The sequence below is a fragment of the Somniosus microcephalus genome, chromosome 25, assembly GCF_052327205.1.
Source record: "Somniosus microcephalus isolate GS21.2 chromosome 25, FLI_Smic_1.0, whole genome shotgun sequence".
In the NCBI taxonomy this organism is placed as follows: Eukaryota; Metazoa; Chordata; class Chondrichthyes; order Squaliformes; family Somniosidae; genus Somniosus; species Somniosus microcephalus.
Genome location: NC_141011.1, coordinates 1574567 through 1593471, shown reverse-complemented (window position 1 = coordinate 1593471; position 18905 = coordinate 1574567). Strand labels below are relative to the sequence as shown.

Sequence of the window (18905 nt, the reverse complement as noted above, 5' to 3'; positions counted from 1 at the left end):
TCTGGGGAGTCTCTCAAGTCATTTCAACCCATTAAGTGGCAGGAGAACATTAAAGCATAGGGAACTCTACACGCACAATGAGGTCTGCTGACAAGTGACAAGTCCAGCAGCGACCTCCTGCTGAATGGCCACTACAATCGGAGGTAGTGCTGCATGAGATGCTTGTGAAGAGGGTTGCCCTCTGTGCCACTCTACAGCACCATTCCCATATCTCATTTCTGCAAGTGGGTGCAGGCAGGTTTGAGGGCACAGCTGAGGGTTACTATCCCTCCATGTGCCCTTTGAGAGCAATAATGTCCTTTCTGTCAACTGCAAACCATACTGTTGATAAAGACCTGACCAATGTCTCATACAGCAACAATAGGACCTCATCAGATCGGGACTCTGTCCTGCTGCCCATGCAAACCATTGTCTTCTACGACTATTGTTACTGTAACTACTCACTGGACTGATTTATAAATCAATGAAAAATGTTAAATCAATGAAACCATCAGACCAGTTCTTAGTTGCAATAAAAAAGACAGCAGCTCACAGAACGGATATTACTGCCTTTGAGTGGGCAAAAAGCCAAGCACTGAAGATGATTCTGAGCTGTCAGGAATTTGAGTTGTGAGCAAAAGTTAAGGAAGTTTGGTTTGTTTTCAGTATATGAGAGGATTCTGAGGCGATCCAATTGAAGATTTCAGGATTACGAATTTTCCAAACTGATCCAGGCAGTGTTCAAATACCAGTGACACAATAAAATTAGGAAATTGGGAGTGCGAGGAGAAACTAGGCAGAACACCTTCACCCAAAGGATAATAGAGTAATGGAACAACGCATCGGGGAAGTCTAATGGGGTCAAGAGACAGTAGATGCATTTCTGAAGATGACTGAAAGATGTGTGATAAGGCAGGTGAGTAGGACTCATCCATGAAGCAATGATGAACATCTTGGCACCAATGTCCTTTTCCTTTTTCCTAAAGGTTCCTAACTTTATGTAGTAATAACCACAGTAACAATATAGTGAAACTCTGCGTGTACACCCAGTGAGGTTAAGAACATAAGAAATAGGAGCAGGAATAGGCCACTTGGCCCCTCGAGCCTGCTCCGCCATTCAATAAGATCATGGCTGATCTTGGGCTCAAAGCCACTTCCCTGCCCGCTCCCCATAACCCTTCACTCCCTTATCTTGCAAAAATCTGTCTATCTCCACTTTAAATGTATTTAATGACCCAGCCTCCACGGCTCGCTGGGGCAGAGAATTCCACAAATTTACGACCCTCTGAGAGAAGAAATTCCTCCTCATCTCAGTTCTAAAAGGGTGACCCTTTATTCTAAAACTGTGCCCCCGAGTTCTAGATTTCCCCATGAGAGGAAACATCCTCTCTGCATCTACCCTGTCGAGCCCCCTCAGTATTTTATATGTTTCAATAAGATCACCTCTCATTCTTCTAAATTCCAATGAGTATAGGCCCAGCCTGCTCAACCTTTCCTCATAAGTCAAACCCCTCATCTCTGGAATTAACCTAGTGAATCGTCTCTGAACTGCTTCCAATGCAAGTATATCCCTCCTTAAATAAGGACGCAGTACTCCAGGTGTGGTCTCACCAATACCCTGTACAGTTGTAGCAGGACTTCCCTGCTTTTATACTCCAACCCCCTTGAAATAAAGGCCAACATTCCATTTGCCTTTTTGATTACTTGCTGTACCTGCATGCTAACTTTTTGTGTTTCATGCACAAGGACCCCCAGGTCCCTCTGAACTGTAGCATTTTGTAATCTCTCTCCATTTAAATAACAGTTTGCTTTTTTATTTTTCCTGCCAAAATGGATAACCTCGCACTTTTCCACATTATACTCCATCTGCCAAATGTTTGCCCACTTACCTAGCCTGTCTATATCCCTTTGCAGATTCTCTGAGTCTTCTGCACAACTTGCTTTCCCACCCATCTTTGTATCATCCGCAAACTTGGCTACATTACACTCGGTCCCTTCATTGAAGTCATTAATGTAGATTGTAAATAGTTGGGGCCCCAGCACTGATCCCTGTGGTACCCCACTAGTTACCGTTTGCCAACCAGAAAATGACCCATTTATCCCGACTCTCTGCTTTCTGTTAGTTAGCCAATTCTCTATCCATGCTAATATATTACCCCCAACTCCGTGAGCTCTTATCTTATGCAGTAACCTTTTATGTGGCACCTTATCGAATGCCTTCTGGAAATCCAAATACAGCACTTCCACTGGCTCACCCTTGTCCACCCTGCTTGTTCCATCCTCAAAGAACGCCGGCAAAGTTGTTAAACATGATTTCCCTTTCCTAAAACCATGCTGACTCTGTTTGACTGCAGTATGTTTTTCTAAATGCCCTGCTACTGCTTCCTTAATGAAGGACTCCAGCATTTCCCCAATGACAGATGTTAGGCTAACTGGTCTATAGTTTCCTGCTTTCTGTCTCCCTCCTTTCTTAAATAGGGGTGTTACATTAGTGGTTTTCCAATCCGCTGGGACCTCTCCAGAGTCCAGGGAATTTTGGTATATTGCAACCAATGCATCCACTATCTCTGCAGTCACTTCCTTTAAGACCCTGGGATGCAGGCCATCTGGTCCAGGGGACTTGTCGTCTTTTAGTCCCATTATTTTACCGACACTAATACGGGCTTCCTTACACCTCCTACTTTGCTATAGCATCTTATTTTTGCAAAGAATTTTAAACATTTTCATTGAGCTGTCTATGGTACTTCCTTAATAAAGGCCATCCTTTTTAAGGTCACTGTATGAAGAGTGAACTTAGTGACATAGAAACATAGAAACTAGGAGCAGGAGTAGGCCATTCGGCCCTTTGAGCCTGCTCCGCCATTCAACGAGATCATGGCTGATCATCCAAACCCTAGCACCCGGTCCCTACACCGACAACCATCCCACCCAAGCCCTATCCCCATAACCCCGTAACCCCACGTATTTAATCCCCCCTAACACTAAGGGTCAATTTTTATCATGGCCAATCAACCTAACCCGCACATCTTTGGACATCCCAAACTCATTCTTAGCAGGGGACATTGCCAACAGTAACCGAGAGAGGAAAGCAGGTATAAGTCTTCTTTGATTATATTCGAAAAGCCATATGAAGAACATTAGAGCATCATGACTTCACTGACATACCAGCAGCTGAGCAGCGCAGTGTAGCAATCTGCCCTGTTGTAACGGTTAATGTTGGTTCTTCCGCAGTAACCCGAGGAACCTGAGGCGTGGCGGATGAACGGTCGACTATCACCTCCACCTGAGCCTCTGCAGTGCCAAACTGATTAGTCGACATACAGGAGTAGATCCCAGCATCCTGCAGACGAGCCGAAGAAATCTGAAAGAGAAAATTCAACAACTGATCCAAGGTTATATTGGTACACATTAAAGAAGCACAATCTCAGTATTAACGTGTTTGCCAAACTCCTTTTGTTTCCTGTTTGGAGCACTGTCACAAATCATTCAAAATAAAAAAACGCGAAATCAACGTTCACTTGTGGATCCCCTGTGGCGATGCTCCTAGTGGGAACTTCAGGTGAAGCAGCGGTAAAAGGGCGGGGCTTCATTGGACCAGGGTGAGCTGGTCCAGTGGATGGCCAGGGTCAGTCCCCATTTTAAAGTTTCACATTCTAATATAATACTTGGATTTTATATTATTTATAGTCAAATAGCAAGATTTTTGGCAATTTGAGCTGGTTGGAGTGTAGGGGTTTCTATGTAATGTCGGGCGATGGAGCTGGGAGACAGAAAACTGAGGCACGACAGCGCCACCACTGATGGGATGGTGCAATTACAGCAAAGTAAGTCTGCATCGGCAGGTTCCATTCTGAATGTAGACACGGGCAGTTATAGTGGAAAAAGTCAACACAGAAACATAATGATAACAGGAAATAAGGTTTTGAAGACAGAAAGTGCGTGCAGATTGAAGATTTTAAAAATATATAATCAATATTAGATTCAATAGGGATTTTCAAGTGACAGCAGTTGCTGAGATCTGCATGTGATCATTGTTTTTGCCGGGCCCTGCATCTGCTGGAAACTGCATTTGTAAACATCGTGTAACTGTGTAACGCCAGACTCGAGTGTGATTTTATCAAACATGGCTGACCGTTGCTTTGAAAAGCAGCCCGGATCTGTACTGAACCATCAGGTGCCATCAATGCCTTTAAGGAGAAGCTCGATAAGTACACGAGGGAGAAAGGAATAGAAGGATACACAGAGGGTGAGATAAAGTTAGGGTGGGTGGAGCATAAACACCGGCACAGACCAGTTGGGCCGAATGGCTGTAAATTCTATGTTAATATTGTTAAAGTTCATCTGATTTCCTCTTTCAAAGAAATCTTCATAATTCAAAGAAATGAACTGGCTAAAAGCTGGGATCTTCTGCTATGTTTGTCTTCTTAACTGAAGGGTGATCAGACAAGAGGGTGCTATAGGCAAACAGTTTACAAATTCCATGTGCAACTCCCTCCCTGAGGGTGCAGCTTGAGGTGTTAATTTATAACTGAAAGCAGCACAAGATCTCCAATTTGTTTACATATATTGTGCCAGCACTCGGGGCTCTGCGCTATCCGGGGAAGTACTTGTGAGGGCATTTGCTGTGTGTGATGAAAGTACATAAACACCTGCCTAGTATTAGCCCAAGCTTGTTGGTTTCATCGTTCTCCTTAATTTATAAATAAATGTTACCAGGTGTTTTCGCCTGGAAACAGCTGAATTCTGGATCATGTATTTCATGTGTATCCTAAGTAAGCACAAGTCTGCGTTTAATCTAGTGACAGCACCCTAAGCAAGATCATTGTTCACCCTGGGCATAGCCCTTCACTGAAAGAACACAACAATTTCAGATTGAGGGGGATGTGATCCACTTCCAGAAACTGTCATTGAATGAGAAAATGGTGCAAAACCACAACAAGCACAGTGATAATATAATCGCTGGGTTAAGTTTCTTGGCACTTCCTACCACCAGCACTGCACCTTCACCTCAGACTGCTGTGGTTCAGGGAGGTAACCCACCACCACCTTCTTAGGGCACCGAGGGATGGGCAATAGATGCCGGCCTTGCCAGCGATGCCCACATGCTGAGAATGAATAAAATAAAATAATAAATGACTCCAATTGGGTTATAATCTAAGGGAGCCATTGCATGCTTTTGACTTTATCACAACTAAAATGTCCCATGGCCAATCTGCCCTCTGGTTTAAATTTCTGAGATAACGTTGGCAGAGGAGACAATGAGTGCGATGGGTCAATATTTACTCACCGTCAGGATGGGATCGCCTTCACTTGGCAGCTGCTTGCCCAAGTTGTTCCTTTGCCTGCCACTAACCCGGTGCCAGCTGATTGTAGGGCGAGGCTCGCCCATACCGATACACTCCAGAGTAATGGAATTGCCCACACCCAGTCTGACCGGACCTCTGGGGGAGACGGACACAGTGGGGGGTCCTAGTAGCAAAGAAGGGGAAAAAAAAACTTCCATTTCGGAAACACAAATAGCTGAAAGGACAGGCACTGGTGTTCTGGATTACTTTCGACAATCCAGGAGGGCTGTGCCAGATCCCCACTCACACTGCAGGGGAACCCAGATACAGCGTCCATTGAGTACTTACTGAGATAGCAAGTTAGATACCCAACTGCCTATGACTTCAAGGGGGGAATTTTAACCCCAAAAGGCAGGTGGGTTAGGGTCGGGTGGGAGGTTAAAGAGTTCAAAAACTGAATCCTGACCCACCCACTTCCAGTTTTAACTCAGGCGGGATGGGGTGGGCAGCCAATCCGTTCCCAGGAGGCGGGTTACACATTTAAATATTATAATGAGGCTGGCGTGCCTCAGATTTAACCATCATTTAAAATTTAACTGTGGCTGGTCGGGTTTCGCAGGCCCCGGGTAACCCGACAGCTAATGGAAGGCGGGGACTGCTGGATCCAGGAGGTAAGTGCCTTTAAACAAACCTGCTGGACCCAGCGACACCGCCTAACCCACACCCCACCAGGCCTCCGATCACCTTCCCGACCTCCTGCCACCCCACTGATGATCATCAGGCTTGCCCTCGATGTTCTCTGCCTCCCCACCCTGATCATTATTCGGCCCTCCGATCAGCCCCCGGCCCCGACTCGATCAGCCTCTAGGACCCCCCGATCATCCTCCGGTCCCAACTCGATCAGCCCCTGGCCCCCCCGATCAGCCCCAGGACCCCCCAATCATTCTCCGGTCCCGACTCGATCAGCCCCCGGCCCCCCCGATCATCCTCCGGTCCCAACTCGATCAGCCCCGACCCCCCCAATCAGCCCCCGGCCCCCTGATCAGCCCCCCAGGCCCCCCGATCAGCCCCCGGCCCCAACTAGATCAGCCCCCAACCCCCCCAATCAGCCCTCGGGCCCCCCAATCAGCCCCCGACCCCCAGGATTCTCCCGGGTTTCCTGTCCGCTTGTGAGCCCCCACCCCAAACCGCCAAAGGATTAAAATTGAGGCCTAAGGCACAATTGGACGATTGCCCATCACCTTCCTTATGGTCAAAATGTGTGTCAGCCGTGGCCCTGTGGGTAGCTCTCTCGCTCTGAGTCAGAAGGTTGTGGGTTCAAGTCCCACTCCAGAGACTCGAGCACAGAATCTAGGCTGTGAAGCGTCTTGGGACGTCCGGTGGCCGTGAAGAACACTTTTTCAATTCAAGTCTGTCTTTCTTAAAATAATTGTCGCACTCGGAGTCGATGGCCACTAATGCTGAGCTCGCAGCAGGAAGTCAGAGAGCTGAACTGGCAATGAAGAAATGAAACTTTTATATCGCGCCTTCCACACGCTCAGCTCGTCCCAACGTGCTTCAGAGCTAATAAATGGCTTTCTGAAGCGCAGTCCCTGTCGTGTAGGAAACACGGCCACCAATTTTCACACAGGAAGCTCCCACAAACAGCAATGAGATAAATGACCAATTTAACTGTTTTAGGGGTAGTGGGTGAGGGATAAATGTTGGCCAGGATCCCGGGATAACTCCACTGCTCTTCCTCGTATAGTGCCATGGGATCTCTTACAGCCACCTGATAGGGCAGATGGGGCCTCGGTTTAACGTCTTATCCAAAAGATGGCACCTCAGACAGTGCAGCACTCCCTCAGCACTGCACTGGAGTGTCAGCCTGGATTATGTGCTCAAGTCTCTGGAGTGGGACTATGGAGCCACAACCTTCTGACTCAGAGGCGAGAGTGCTGCCCACTGAGCCATGGCTGACACTTAAGACTACAATACGGGCAGTACCACTGAATCAAGGCCAAGAAACATATTGGTTTGGTTTTGACTTTGCTGAAATAAACCTTTGCTTTTGAAATAAGGATTTAAGACAGCCACCAGGAGCATTTTGAACTGAAGTAAGAATGACTTATTTATGTTGGAAGAGTTGAGTGTGGAAAGAGAATTCATAGAGAGGTGAGGACAGAGCTAGGATACTTTGGTCATGTGGGGAGAGGAGATGCCAAACAATCTTCTAGAAGACACAAAAGAAGGGGAAAGAGGAAGTGGTCATAACGTGAACAGTGTACCCGGGCCAGTAACCTTTGGAGAAAATCCACAAACACATGCATCATCTCACCAGGAGCGAGGAACACTGAGAACGGGGCAACATTCAATGCTGACAGAATGTAGAGACAGCTGGGTAAATGGTGCTTACAAAGGTGAGCCTTACTACAGGTTGCTGCTTTACAACTCTGTACCTTGTACGACCAGGGTCATGAGGCTGAATGCAGATCCAAACCGATTGCGAGCCACACATTTGTAGTGGCCTTGGTCACGTTGGTGAGCTCGAGTGATGGTAATCGTAGAGCCATCACTGCTGACCTTCACATTGTCTGCAACACAAGAGGAGCAGATAAACCTGCTGAAACTTCTTCACGTAGCTGTTACATTCATTCAAACGTGTGTTTTGTGTTTTCTGCACAAGTGCCCTTGATGTAAAGACTGATACATACAACAGTGACGGAAAATAACAAGGGTACATTGATTCTATTACTAACAGTTTATTAAGGATCTTATGGGTCCACATCTACTGCTGTGAATCTGGTGTCAATACTATTAAAGAAAGGTGTGTTGTTTGAAGCTAGAATATGCCCAGGAATAACAAGGTTTTTGATAAATTGAGACAATATAAAATCTACAATAAAGATAGCGGCACCTAGCCTTTAAAACAAAATGTCGAGAAGCTAATTGCATGAGTGAACTCTAAGGTGTGTCCTTCGCTAGGCCTTAGCAAACAGAGGTCCAACACTTGACCTTGTGTTACCTTTAGTACCTTGGGCCCCAGAGCAGTCTTCCCTCTCAGTTTTATTTTGGGCGTGGCCCATTCAAATTTTCGCGCATGCGCGGTTTCTTCCATTTAAACCCAACATCACTCCTAAATTCAGTGGACCTGCCAAATATAGACTGTAAGCATCTTGTTGACATAGCAAGGATCAAAATTCATGCCCATTCCCTTTCCCCCATTACTACATTTCAAACTTGGCTATCAAGTTTGCCCAGGTCGAGATCAAAGTGGGCAATAACTTTCAGATTCATTGTTTTTTATTCGTTCCTGGGATGTGGGTGTTGCTGGCAAGGCCAGCATTTATTGCCCATCCCTAATTGCCCTCGAGAAGGTGGTGGTGAGCCGCCTTCTTGAACTGCTGCAGTCCGTGTGGTGAAGGTACTCCCAGTGCTGTTGGGTCGGGAGTTCCAGGATTTTGACCCAGTGATGATGAAGGATCGGCGATATATTTCCAAGTCAGGATGGTGTGTGACTTGGAGGGGAACTTGGAGGTGGTGATGTTCCCACGCGCCTGCTGCCCTTGACCTTCTAGGTGGAAGAGGTCGTGGGTTTGGGAGGTGCTGTTGAAGAAGCCTTGACGAGTTGCTGCAGTACATCTTGTAGATGGTACACACTGCAGCCACGGTACGCCGGTGGTGGAGGGAGTGAATGTTTAAGGTGGTGGATGGGGTGCCAATCAAGCGAGCTGCTTTGTCCTGGATGGTGTCGACCTTCTTGAGTGTTGTTGGAGCTGCACTCATCCAGGCAAGTGTATTCCATCACACTCCTGACTTGAGCCTTGTAGATGGTGGAAAGGCTTTGGGGAGTCAGGAGGTGAGTCACTCGCCGCAGAATGCCTGGCCTCTGACCTGCTCTTGTTGCCACAGTATTTGTGTGGCTGGTCCAGTTAAGTTTCTGGTCAACGGTGACCCCCAGGATGTTGATGGTGGGTGATTCAGCGATGGTAATGCCATTGAATGTCATGGGGAAGTGGTTAGACTCTCTCTTGTTGGAGATAGTCATTGCCTGGCACTTGTGTGGCGCGAATGTTACCTGCCACTTATCAGCCCAAGCCTGAATGTTGTCTAGGTCTTGCTGCATGCGGGCATGTTCTGCTTCATTACCTGAGGAGTTGTGAATGGCGCTGAACACTGTGCAGTCATCAGCGAACATCCCCATTTCTGACTTTATGATGGAGGGAAGGTCATTGATGAAGCAGCTGAAGATGGTTGGGCCTAGGACACTGCCCTGAGGAACTCCTGCAGTGATGTCCTGGGGCTGTGATGATTGACCTCCAACAACCACAACCATCTTCCTTTGTGCTAGGTATGACTCCAGCCAGTGGAGAGTTTTCCCCGATTCCCACTGACTTCAGTTTTACTAGGGCTCCTTGATGCCACACTCAGTCAAATGCTGCCTTGATGTCAAGGGCAGTCACACGCACCTCTGGAATTCAGCTCTTTTGTCCATGTTTGGGCCAAGGCTGTAATGAGGTCTGGAGCTGAGCAGTCCTGGCGGAACCCATACTGAGCATCAGCGAGCAGGTTATTGGTGAGTAAGTGCCGCTTGATAGCACTGTCAATGACACCTTCCATCACTTGGCTGATGATTAAGAGTAGACTGATGGGGCGGTAATTGGCCGGATTGGATTTGTCCTGCTTTTTGTGGACAGGATATACCTGGGCAGTTTTCCACATTGTCGGATAGATGCCAGTGTTGTAGCTGTACTGGAACAGCTTGGCTAGAGGCGCGGCTAGCTCTGGAGCACAAGTCTTCAGCACGATAGCTGGGATGTTGTCGGGGCCCAGAGCCTTTGCTGTATCCAGTGTGCTCATTCTGGCATTAAATTCAACAGACAGAACGTGTCGAGAACACTGACTCAATGTGGTTGGGTGATGTTGCCATGTGACGCACACTGATGCCTGTTTCCACACACTCGGATGAAACTTCAGACGGGCAAAGTTCAAGCACGAACACAACACCCCCGTACAACATTCCCGCAAATGGGCACCTTAAGCGTTAGAGTGAGAACTTCATCACTCAGTAGTTCTACCTTCATAGGGAAGTGTAGTAGAGCGAGGGAATTCTGGGGCCAATTGCGATGGGCTGCTCTTGTACACCTATTAGCACTGAGAGGGGCTTGGGGACAGTTTACAAACCAGTTGTCCTTGCAGAGTGCACTGTGTGGCTAAAGAGGCAATGGAGGGCACAAGGGAAAGTCCAGTCCCCAAGCTTCTAGCAGGCACGTCGTTCCCAATGCGATTTCCCCATTATACGCATTGATCGGTTTATACTTCAAAGTGTTCCGATTAAAGCCCATTAAATTCCCCTGTCGATGACAACCCCTGAACTATCCCGTACTCATCAGGTACATGGGAGGCGCTGCTGGGACTCAATGCTCTAGAACTCCGACCTGCTCCTACTGGTCTCTGGTACAATGCGCACCAGTGGTTATTGTGTAATGTCCTGCACGATTCTCACACTGACGGGACCCAGCAAAGAACCACAAACTCCTCCCTCGCACTTCCAGATTGACGCTGTCCGCAGAGATCACTCAACCTCGCCGTAATCTCTTCAGCTGAACTCCCCGCGTGGCTCCACAACCCAGAAGTGTCACAAGTCGTTGCACGAGGTGTGAGCTGGTGCTGGACACCTGTGTTTGCCTCAAAAAAGCTGTGATTTACGGTGAATGGCACCCAACCACTTAACACGCTGTGAGCGGAGACTCTGTAATAAACAGTAACGGTAACGGCTTGTGCTATTTGCCTGATTTAAACATGGGCGGTTTAAGTATGTAAGTTTTACCCTATTGCAATCAAATGGCCATTCATGGAGCCCCCATGTAAACACGTTCCAGGGCTGCCCTAAAAAGGTACAAACTATTAACAAGCACCAACTCTGCTCCTTGTATATCCAACGTTTTGCCTTGAGTTGTGCTCTCGAGAACCTCGCCCTATCGCCCATCCTCATTTACTGCTTATAACTAAACTCAGCTGTAAATGCCATTGCCGTGTACCTTGTTGGGGTTCATTAGGTGTATTCCACTTGATGCTCAATGGCCAGGCTCCCTCAGCAACTTGACAGCTGAAGGTCGCATCACCGCCCTGGATTACAGTGACATCCCGTGGCCCAGTGTTGATCACTGGTAACTGCTCCCCTGCAGCACAATACAAAAGGCTAAAATTAATTATGAAGTAACAAGGGATTCTGTGATTCTGTGAAGGAATAAGTTTATATTTTGACAACATGCAGTACAAGTAAGAATTTCCGTTTCTCCTGCGCCTTTCACATCCTCACGACATCCCAAAGCGCTTTAAAGTCAATGAAGTGCTTTTGAAATGTAGGGAAAAGCAGCACCCAGCAAGATCCCACAAACAGCAATGAGATAAATGATCAGATTATCTGTTCTGTTGTAGTGATGCTGGTTCGGGATCAATATCATAGAATGATACGGCACAGAAGGAGGCCATTCGGCCCATTGTGCCTGTGCCGGCTCTTTGAACCAGCTCTCCAATTAGTCCCACTCTCCCGCTCTTTCCCCATAGCCCTGTAAATTTTTTCCCTTCAGTTATTTATCCAATTCCCTTTTGAATCCCTTTCAGACAGCGCATCTCAGGTCACAACAACTCGCTGTGTAAAAAAATGTTTCCTCATCTCCCTCTGGTTCTTTTGCCATTCACCGTAAATCTGTGCCCTCTGGTGTCCTTCTGTCACAGGAAACAGTTTCTCCTCATTTACTCGATCAAACCCCTTCATGATTTTGAACACCACAATATTGGCCAGGACACCAGGGAAAACGCCCCTGCTCTTCTTCGAATAGTGCCAACTAGGGATCTTTTACCTCCACTTGGGAAGGTAGATGTGGCCTCGGTTTAACGTCTCACCCAAAAGATGGCACCTCCGACAGTGCGGCACTCCCTCAGCACTGCACTGGAGTGTCAGCCTAGATTATGTGCCACAGTCTCTGGAGTGGGACTTGAACCCACGACATTCTGACTCAGAGGCGAGGGCACGAATCACTGAGCCATGGCCGACTATGGTCTGTGCACTCCAGCTGAGCATTAATTGCATCCAGTAAAATGCTCTGAAGCATTTTCCCCACTACAGACTAACTGGTCTACAATTTTCTGGCTTTAGTTTCAGTCCTTTCTTGAACATTCGATTAAAGATTCTCCAGTCTTCAAGGATCTCCAAATATTAACCAAAGCCTCACTTACTTGCTCCATGATTTCCAGGCTAAGATCAATCATTGTTTTAACCCGATTCTCCTATAATTCTGTCATGTTATAAAACTTCCCATTTTATGAGGTTACTGGACTTTGTTCCAAAAATGTTCATATAAGTTATCGGCCATTCCTGACATTACAACAGTGACGACACTTCACAGGTACTTCATTGGCTGTGAAGCGCTTTGGGACATCCTGAGGTGAAGGGAAAGTTCTCTTTTCTTTCATTCATATTGGAAATACCTTTTCACTGCACAAAATCCTTGGCTCCCATGTAGCATGAAACTGGGGCAAGACAGTGAAGCAAACAGTAACATTAAAAGGTGAATAATCAAATAATAATAAACGAGAATGACCAGGTTACGTACTGAATGATGTGGAGGTGACGGAGACTGAGAACTGAAGCTGCTGCATTCCGAACATGTTTTCAGCGCGGCAGATATAATCCCCGACGTCGGCCGGAGTCACGCGAAGGATGCGCAGCACAGGGCCCTGCACCTAGAGCATCAACAGGAGAATCACAAGGCTGTTTTTAGCACTGCCACATATAACACAGCCCCGTCAAGTGGAGGCGAGAGTCACCGAGTACTGGGCTGACATCCAGCGAGGTGTTGGCACCTGACAGGAGGGTGGCGATTGCCCATCATATGTCGCCGGTCCACCTGGGGGGGGGGTCCAGGTAAAAAGGGGCCCCCTTATGGAAACAACCCAGAGCACGACCTGCTGTTTGCAAAGGCAGTGAAAGAAACGGGTTGCCTCATGTGCCACTAGGCACAGCCGAGAAGATGATGATTTATAGCACAAACCAGCCACTCGTGGGGGATAACACTAAGTCAAGCGGCCTGCATTACCAGGCACCCAGGCCTGAGGCCTAACTACACCCTTGATGTACACGACGGTGCCTATACACAAGGTGCTGGAGACTGCGCACAGACTAACAAAGCCCCAGTTTCTATGCTAATTAGGCGTTCTTCCCATAACGGACTGAATTGCCTTGCTCTAGATTAGGAACGGGTGCCACAAGCAAGGTGCGTTAAATAAAAAAAATTCAAATTTCTTCTTGGGTAGAATTTTCATTCCAAAATGGCCACCCATCGTTTCAAACTCTCGATTCTTCTGCCTCCCGAGGGCAACATATGAATGGGGTGCCCGTGCCCTAAAGTATTGAACCAAAGAATGGTGTCGGCACTGGAACAGCAGCCCTTTACTGGCTGCTGGTGCCCGACATCCTGGCCGCCAACCCCCCCCAACGTGAGGTCAGTTCCTTTGGACACTGGCTGGGCCAGTGCATGACTCCCAGAGGCTCCAGACTGCATCGTCAGTGACTGGACTGCACAACGTGCCCCGTGAAGGAACGTACAAAGTTTTCTCATGTTGGCTACTTAACTGGGAGGAGAAATCAGCTTGGTTACCGCTCCCAGTAAGCCCTGATATAATATGTGCAGGTAGAGGATTCAAATAGGCTCACCAGTGATGCTCAGTTTAAAGTGGTCTTATCTGTGTTTATAGAAAACTTAACGTCGTACAGCCCCTGGCCCATCGTAACAAGGCACAGCCCCTGGCCCATCGTAACAAGGCACAGCCCCTGGCCCATCGTAACAAGGTACAGCCCCTGGCCCATCGTAACAAGGTACAGCCCCTGGCCCATCGTAACAAGGTACAGCCCTGGCCCATCGTAACAAGGTACAGCCCCAGGCCCATCGTAACAAGGTACAGCCCCAGGTCCATCGTAACAAGGTACAGCCCCTGGCCCATCGTAACAAGGTACAGCCCCTGGCCCATCTTAACAAGGTACAGCCTCTGGCCCATCGTAACAAGGTACAGCCCCTGGCCCATCGTAACAAGGTACAGCCCCAGACCCATCGTAACAAGGTACAGCCCCTGGCCCATCGTAACAAGGTACAGCCCCTGGCCCATCGTAACAAGGTACAGCCTCTGGCCCATCGTAACAAGGTACAGCCCCTGGCCCATCGTAACAAGGCACAGCCCCTGTCCCATCGTAACAAGGTACAGCCCCATGCCCATCTGTATTAAGCAGCGAGTCAGAAACACATTTTTAAACAAGAGTACTTTTATCCATTTCAATTTTTTTTGAAAAGAAACAAACATTTTAATTGTTCCCACAAGGGTTTGGTAGGTAAGTAAGCCGAATGGCCTTGGGTCTGAGCTAAACAAACCACGAGGGCCCCAAGATTTGATCTGCGGCCTGCATTTGATTAGCTAACCCCGGTCAAGGCTACAAGTGCTATCAGGAGACGATTACACCGGGCTCCCCCTCCTGGTTGCTGTGAGGTCCCCACTCACTGGTAAACAGCAATTACTCGGGCAAATACACCAGAGAGAATAGCCACCTGGGAGAGGTACCTGAGGGCTGACCAGCCTCGTGCATCCATAACCGAGCTGGAATCACTGACCCGAAGAGAGAAGAAAGATAAAGGTTATTGTGAAACAGTTTTAAATGGAATGACGCCACATTTTCCTTGCACAAGCAACCCAAACTCAATTAAGATAGCTGATGGAACCAATTCATTTCTGTGCTTGTACCAATGGCTCATTAGCATAGTAAGACAGACATCCTTTCTCAGGCTACTTTACAACTGATGTAACTACTCAAATTTTTTGTTGCGTGACATTCCCTGTCTCCACCTCCGCTGCAACCCTCATCACCTCCACACTGTTCCAACATCCTCCTTGCTGCTCTTTGTAAACTCCCAACTTGCTCAAAACTCTGTCCCTCATCCACCCTTCCCCCGCTGACCCTCACTGATTCTCATCCATCAACACGGTCAACTTAAAATACTTGTCCTCATCTTTAAATCTCTCACAGTCTCAACCCCCCAACCCCACCCCGTCCCCAGCCTTGTAACCTCCCTCGAACACTCCACTCCTTCCACTTTGGCCTTCTGCTCCTCATCCCCTCTGTACGTCCCACCACTGGTGGCAAAGCCTTCAGTCGCCTGTCCGACTCTGGTTCTCTCTTCCTACACCTCTTCACCTCTAAAATCCTACTCAAAGCCCGTCTCTTTCACCAAGCTTTCAGTCACTCTTCCTAATCTCTCTCTACCTGGCGCAGCAGTCAATTCCTCAGGCACACCAGCAAAGTGCCTGGAGATGGTTCATTATATTATAGAATACACAAGTCCAAGTGGTTGTCGAATTAGTCTTGAGTGTGAAGAAGAATTCAAATTAAAAAAAACCCCAAAGGTCCCAGAAACTTTAGATCAGTTCCGAGCTTTGGTCTCACTCATTCCTGGAATGTCGTTCAGCATCTATGTAGAAAGAAACAAGCTGGCACCCAAATCTGAGGGGGTGGAGGCTGGAGGGAGGACAGCCGCTACCTGCTTCCCTTTAAGAGTTTGTGCTATATTCCTCAAACAGCCTCTCTCAACCTGGCTGCGTGTGGACCCTTGTTCTGGAAGTTTCTCAGCGTCGTTCATAGAACAAGGAACCAGAAACAGACACCTGGTCATCTGGGAACTAAGGCGCATAAAGGGAGTTGGCTGTGAATACTGAGCTTCAGATACATTTACCGAGTTACATCACAACAGGATACGTAGTCTGACACCCTGTGCCAAAGAGGTCCAACAATTCAAGGTGGGACAGACCAAGCTGATGTCTTTTTTGGGGGGTGGCACAATTTTATTTGGTGCGTTCCTGAAAACCGTTTCCATGGCAACACGCCCCCACCCCCCCCTTCCCTACATTATGTCCAAACAAAATAATCCAGAAAATGCAGTGTTAATCCACCACAATTACATACCTGGTGATCGGCTGTTAGATAACCACCTGCCTTGTACCATGTGATCATGGGTTCCGGCTGACCTGTGACCTGGCAGTGTAACTCCAGCATTTCTCCCTCTGTGACTGAGATGGGGGTGGGCTGGACTCTCACTATCGGCGCACCTTCATGTGCTGCGGGGAGGGTGGAGATCAGAAGAAGCTTTAATAAGACAGATCAAAATCTGGGCAATACAGGAGGCTGTCACTGGCTGAGTCCCACACTGTGTATTGAACAACATCAACACAAAAAACAACAGTTGGTGTAAGATCGAGGGGTGCAACCTGATTAGTGGCAGCAATCCTTCAATAGGTTTTTAATATGTAACCGCCGAACTCCCACAAATATATCAATGTACTTTTGAAGTTTGCAAACCCTAAACTGGACACACGAGGGTAAATTCAGCAAGGCTGCACTCCAGCCAATGCCGCGCTCATTGGGAGTCGGGGTCACAGAGGGCACTTGACATTCTCAGACCAACTGTGCCACCCGCTGAATGAGGCTCAGAGCACAGTATCGCTGAATTTACCCTCATAGTCCAAATGTGGCTTCACCCATGAGCGATACAAACTGAGACTAACTTCTTTCCACTCAGTTAGTTAAATGCCACCCAAGACATCTGATTAGTTTTGTTCATAACATAAGAACTTAAGAGTTACCAATCAGAGCTCTTCCTCTGTTAATGTCTCAGACAAATCTCTCTCGGGCTTTGGCCTCTACGACCCTGCTTGGCACCTTGATCCAAAAACATTAGCACTCTTTTGAGCAACAAACTTGTTCTTTAGGTCTACTTTAAAACTGTTATCACCAACTTAAATTTACATTCTCTGGTCTTGGCTTTGAACAAGTGATCAATTCTTCAAATGTTGTCCGACAAGGTCTGAGCATTCCTCCCCTCTCCCCCAGCACCATCAAACGTGCTCTAACTGAACATTCATCTCATTGCTGTTTGTGAGATCGTGTTGTGTACGAGGTGGCTGCCACGTTGCCTACATAACTGCAATTCCAAGAGTGAGTTGAGATATCTCTGAGAGGTACAACAAAGGCACTATATAAACACAGATCTGTCTTTCTTTCTCTAAATCTTTTAGCACCATCTTCATATTACATAGAAACATAGAAGATAGGAGCAGGAGTAGGCCATTCGGCCCCTCGAGCCTGCTCCGCCATTTAATGAGATCATGGCTGATCATCCAAATTCAGTACCCTGTCCCTGCTTTCTCCCCATATCCCTTGATCCCTTTAGCCTTAAGAAATATATCTAACTCCTTCTTGAATATATTTAACGAATTGGCCTCAATGGCCTCCTGTGGTAGAGAATTCCACAGGTTCACCACTCTCTGGGTGAAGAAATTCCTCCTCATCTCAGTCCTAAATGGCTTACCCCTTATCCTTAGACTATGACCCCTGGTTCTGGACTGCCCCCGCCATCGGGAACATCCTTCCTGCATCTAGTCTGTCTAGTCCTGTTAGAATTTTATAAGTTTCAATGAGATCCCCTCTCATTCTTCTAAACTCTAGCGAATACAAGCCCATTCGACCCAATCTCTCTTCATACGTCATTCCTGCCATCCCAGGTATCAGTCTGGTGAATCTTCGCTGCACTCCCTCTATGGCAAGAACATCCTTCCTCAGATAAGGCGACCAAAACTGCACACAATACTCAAGGTGTGGTCTCACCAAGGCCCTGTACAACTGCAGCAAGACATCCTTGCTCCTGTACTCGAATCCTCTCGCTATGAAGGCCAACATACCATTTGCCTTCTTAACCACCAGCTGCAACTGCATGCTTACCTTCAGCGACTGGTGCACAAGGGCACCCAGGTCTCGTTGCACTTCCCCTTCTCCCAATCTATTGCCGTTCAGATAATAATCTGCCTTCCTGTTTTTGCCATCAAAGTGGATAACCTCGCACTTATCCACATTATACTGCATCTGCCATGCATCTGCCCAATCACTCAACCTGTCCAAATCATACTGGAGTTTCTCTGCATCCTCCTCACAGCACACACGCCCACCCAGCTTTGTGTCGTCTGCAAACTTGGAGATATTACATCTAGTTCCCTCGTCTAGATCATTAATATATATTGTAAATAACTGGGGTCCTAGTACCGATCCTTGCGGTACCCCACTAGTCACTGCCTGCCACTTGGAAAGAGAGCCGTTTATTCCAACTCTTTGCTTCCTGTCTGCCAACCAGTTCTCTATCCAAGTCAGTACCTTGCCCCCAATCCCATGTGCTTTAACTTTACATGCTAATCTCTTATGCGGGACCTTATCGAAAGCCTTCTGAAAGTCCAAATACACCACATCCACTGGTTCTCCCTTATCTATTCTACCAGTTACATCCTCAAAAAATTCCAGTAGATTAGTCAAGCACGATTTACCTTTTGTAAATCCATGTTGACTTTGTCCGATCCTGTCACCGTTTTCCAAGTGCTCTGCTATTACATCTTTTATAGTGGACTCAAGTATTTTCCCCACGACCGATGTCAGGCTTACCAGTCTATAATTCCCCATTTTCTCTCTACCACTTTTTTTGAATAGTGGGATTACATTAGCTACCCTCCAATCCATGGGAACTGTACCAGAGTCCATAGAATTTTGGAAGATGACCAGCAATGCATCTACTA

At 47.4% G+C, this 18905-nt stretch overlaps 1 protein-coding gene across 12 annotated transcripts in view; it reads right to left on the bottom strand.

Annotated features, from left to right (window-relative positions):
- hspg2 (heparan sulfate proteoglycan 2) overlaps positions 1–18905 on the bottom strand; it is a 647132-nt gene that overhangs the window by 106801 nt on the left and 521426 nt on the right. For all 12 annotated transcript variants that reach the window (XM_085966756.1, XM_085966759.1, XM_085966758.1 and 9 more), the window contains 6 exons: positions 16255–16406; positions 12863–12992; positions 11285–11425; positions 7703–7837; positions 5267–5448; positions 3145–3340 (listed from right to left, as the gene is read on the bottom strand). In XM_085966756.1, coding sequence (XP_085822882.1) covers positions 3145–3340; positions 5267–5448; positions 7703–7837; positions 11285–11425; positions 12863–12992; positions 16255–16406 — 936 coding nt within the window. The remainder of the gene's footprint in view (positions 1–3144; positions 3341–5266; positions 5449–7702; positions 7838–11284; positions 11426–12862; positions 12993–16254; positions 16407–18905) is intronic.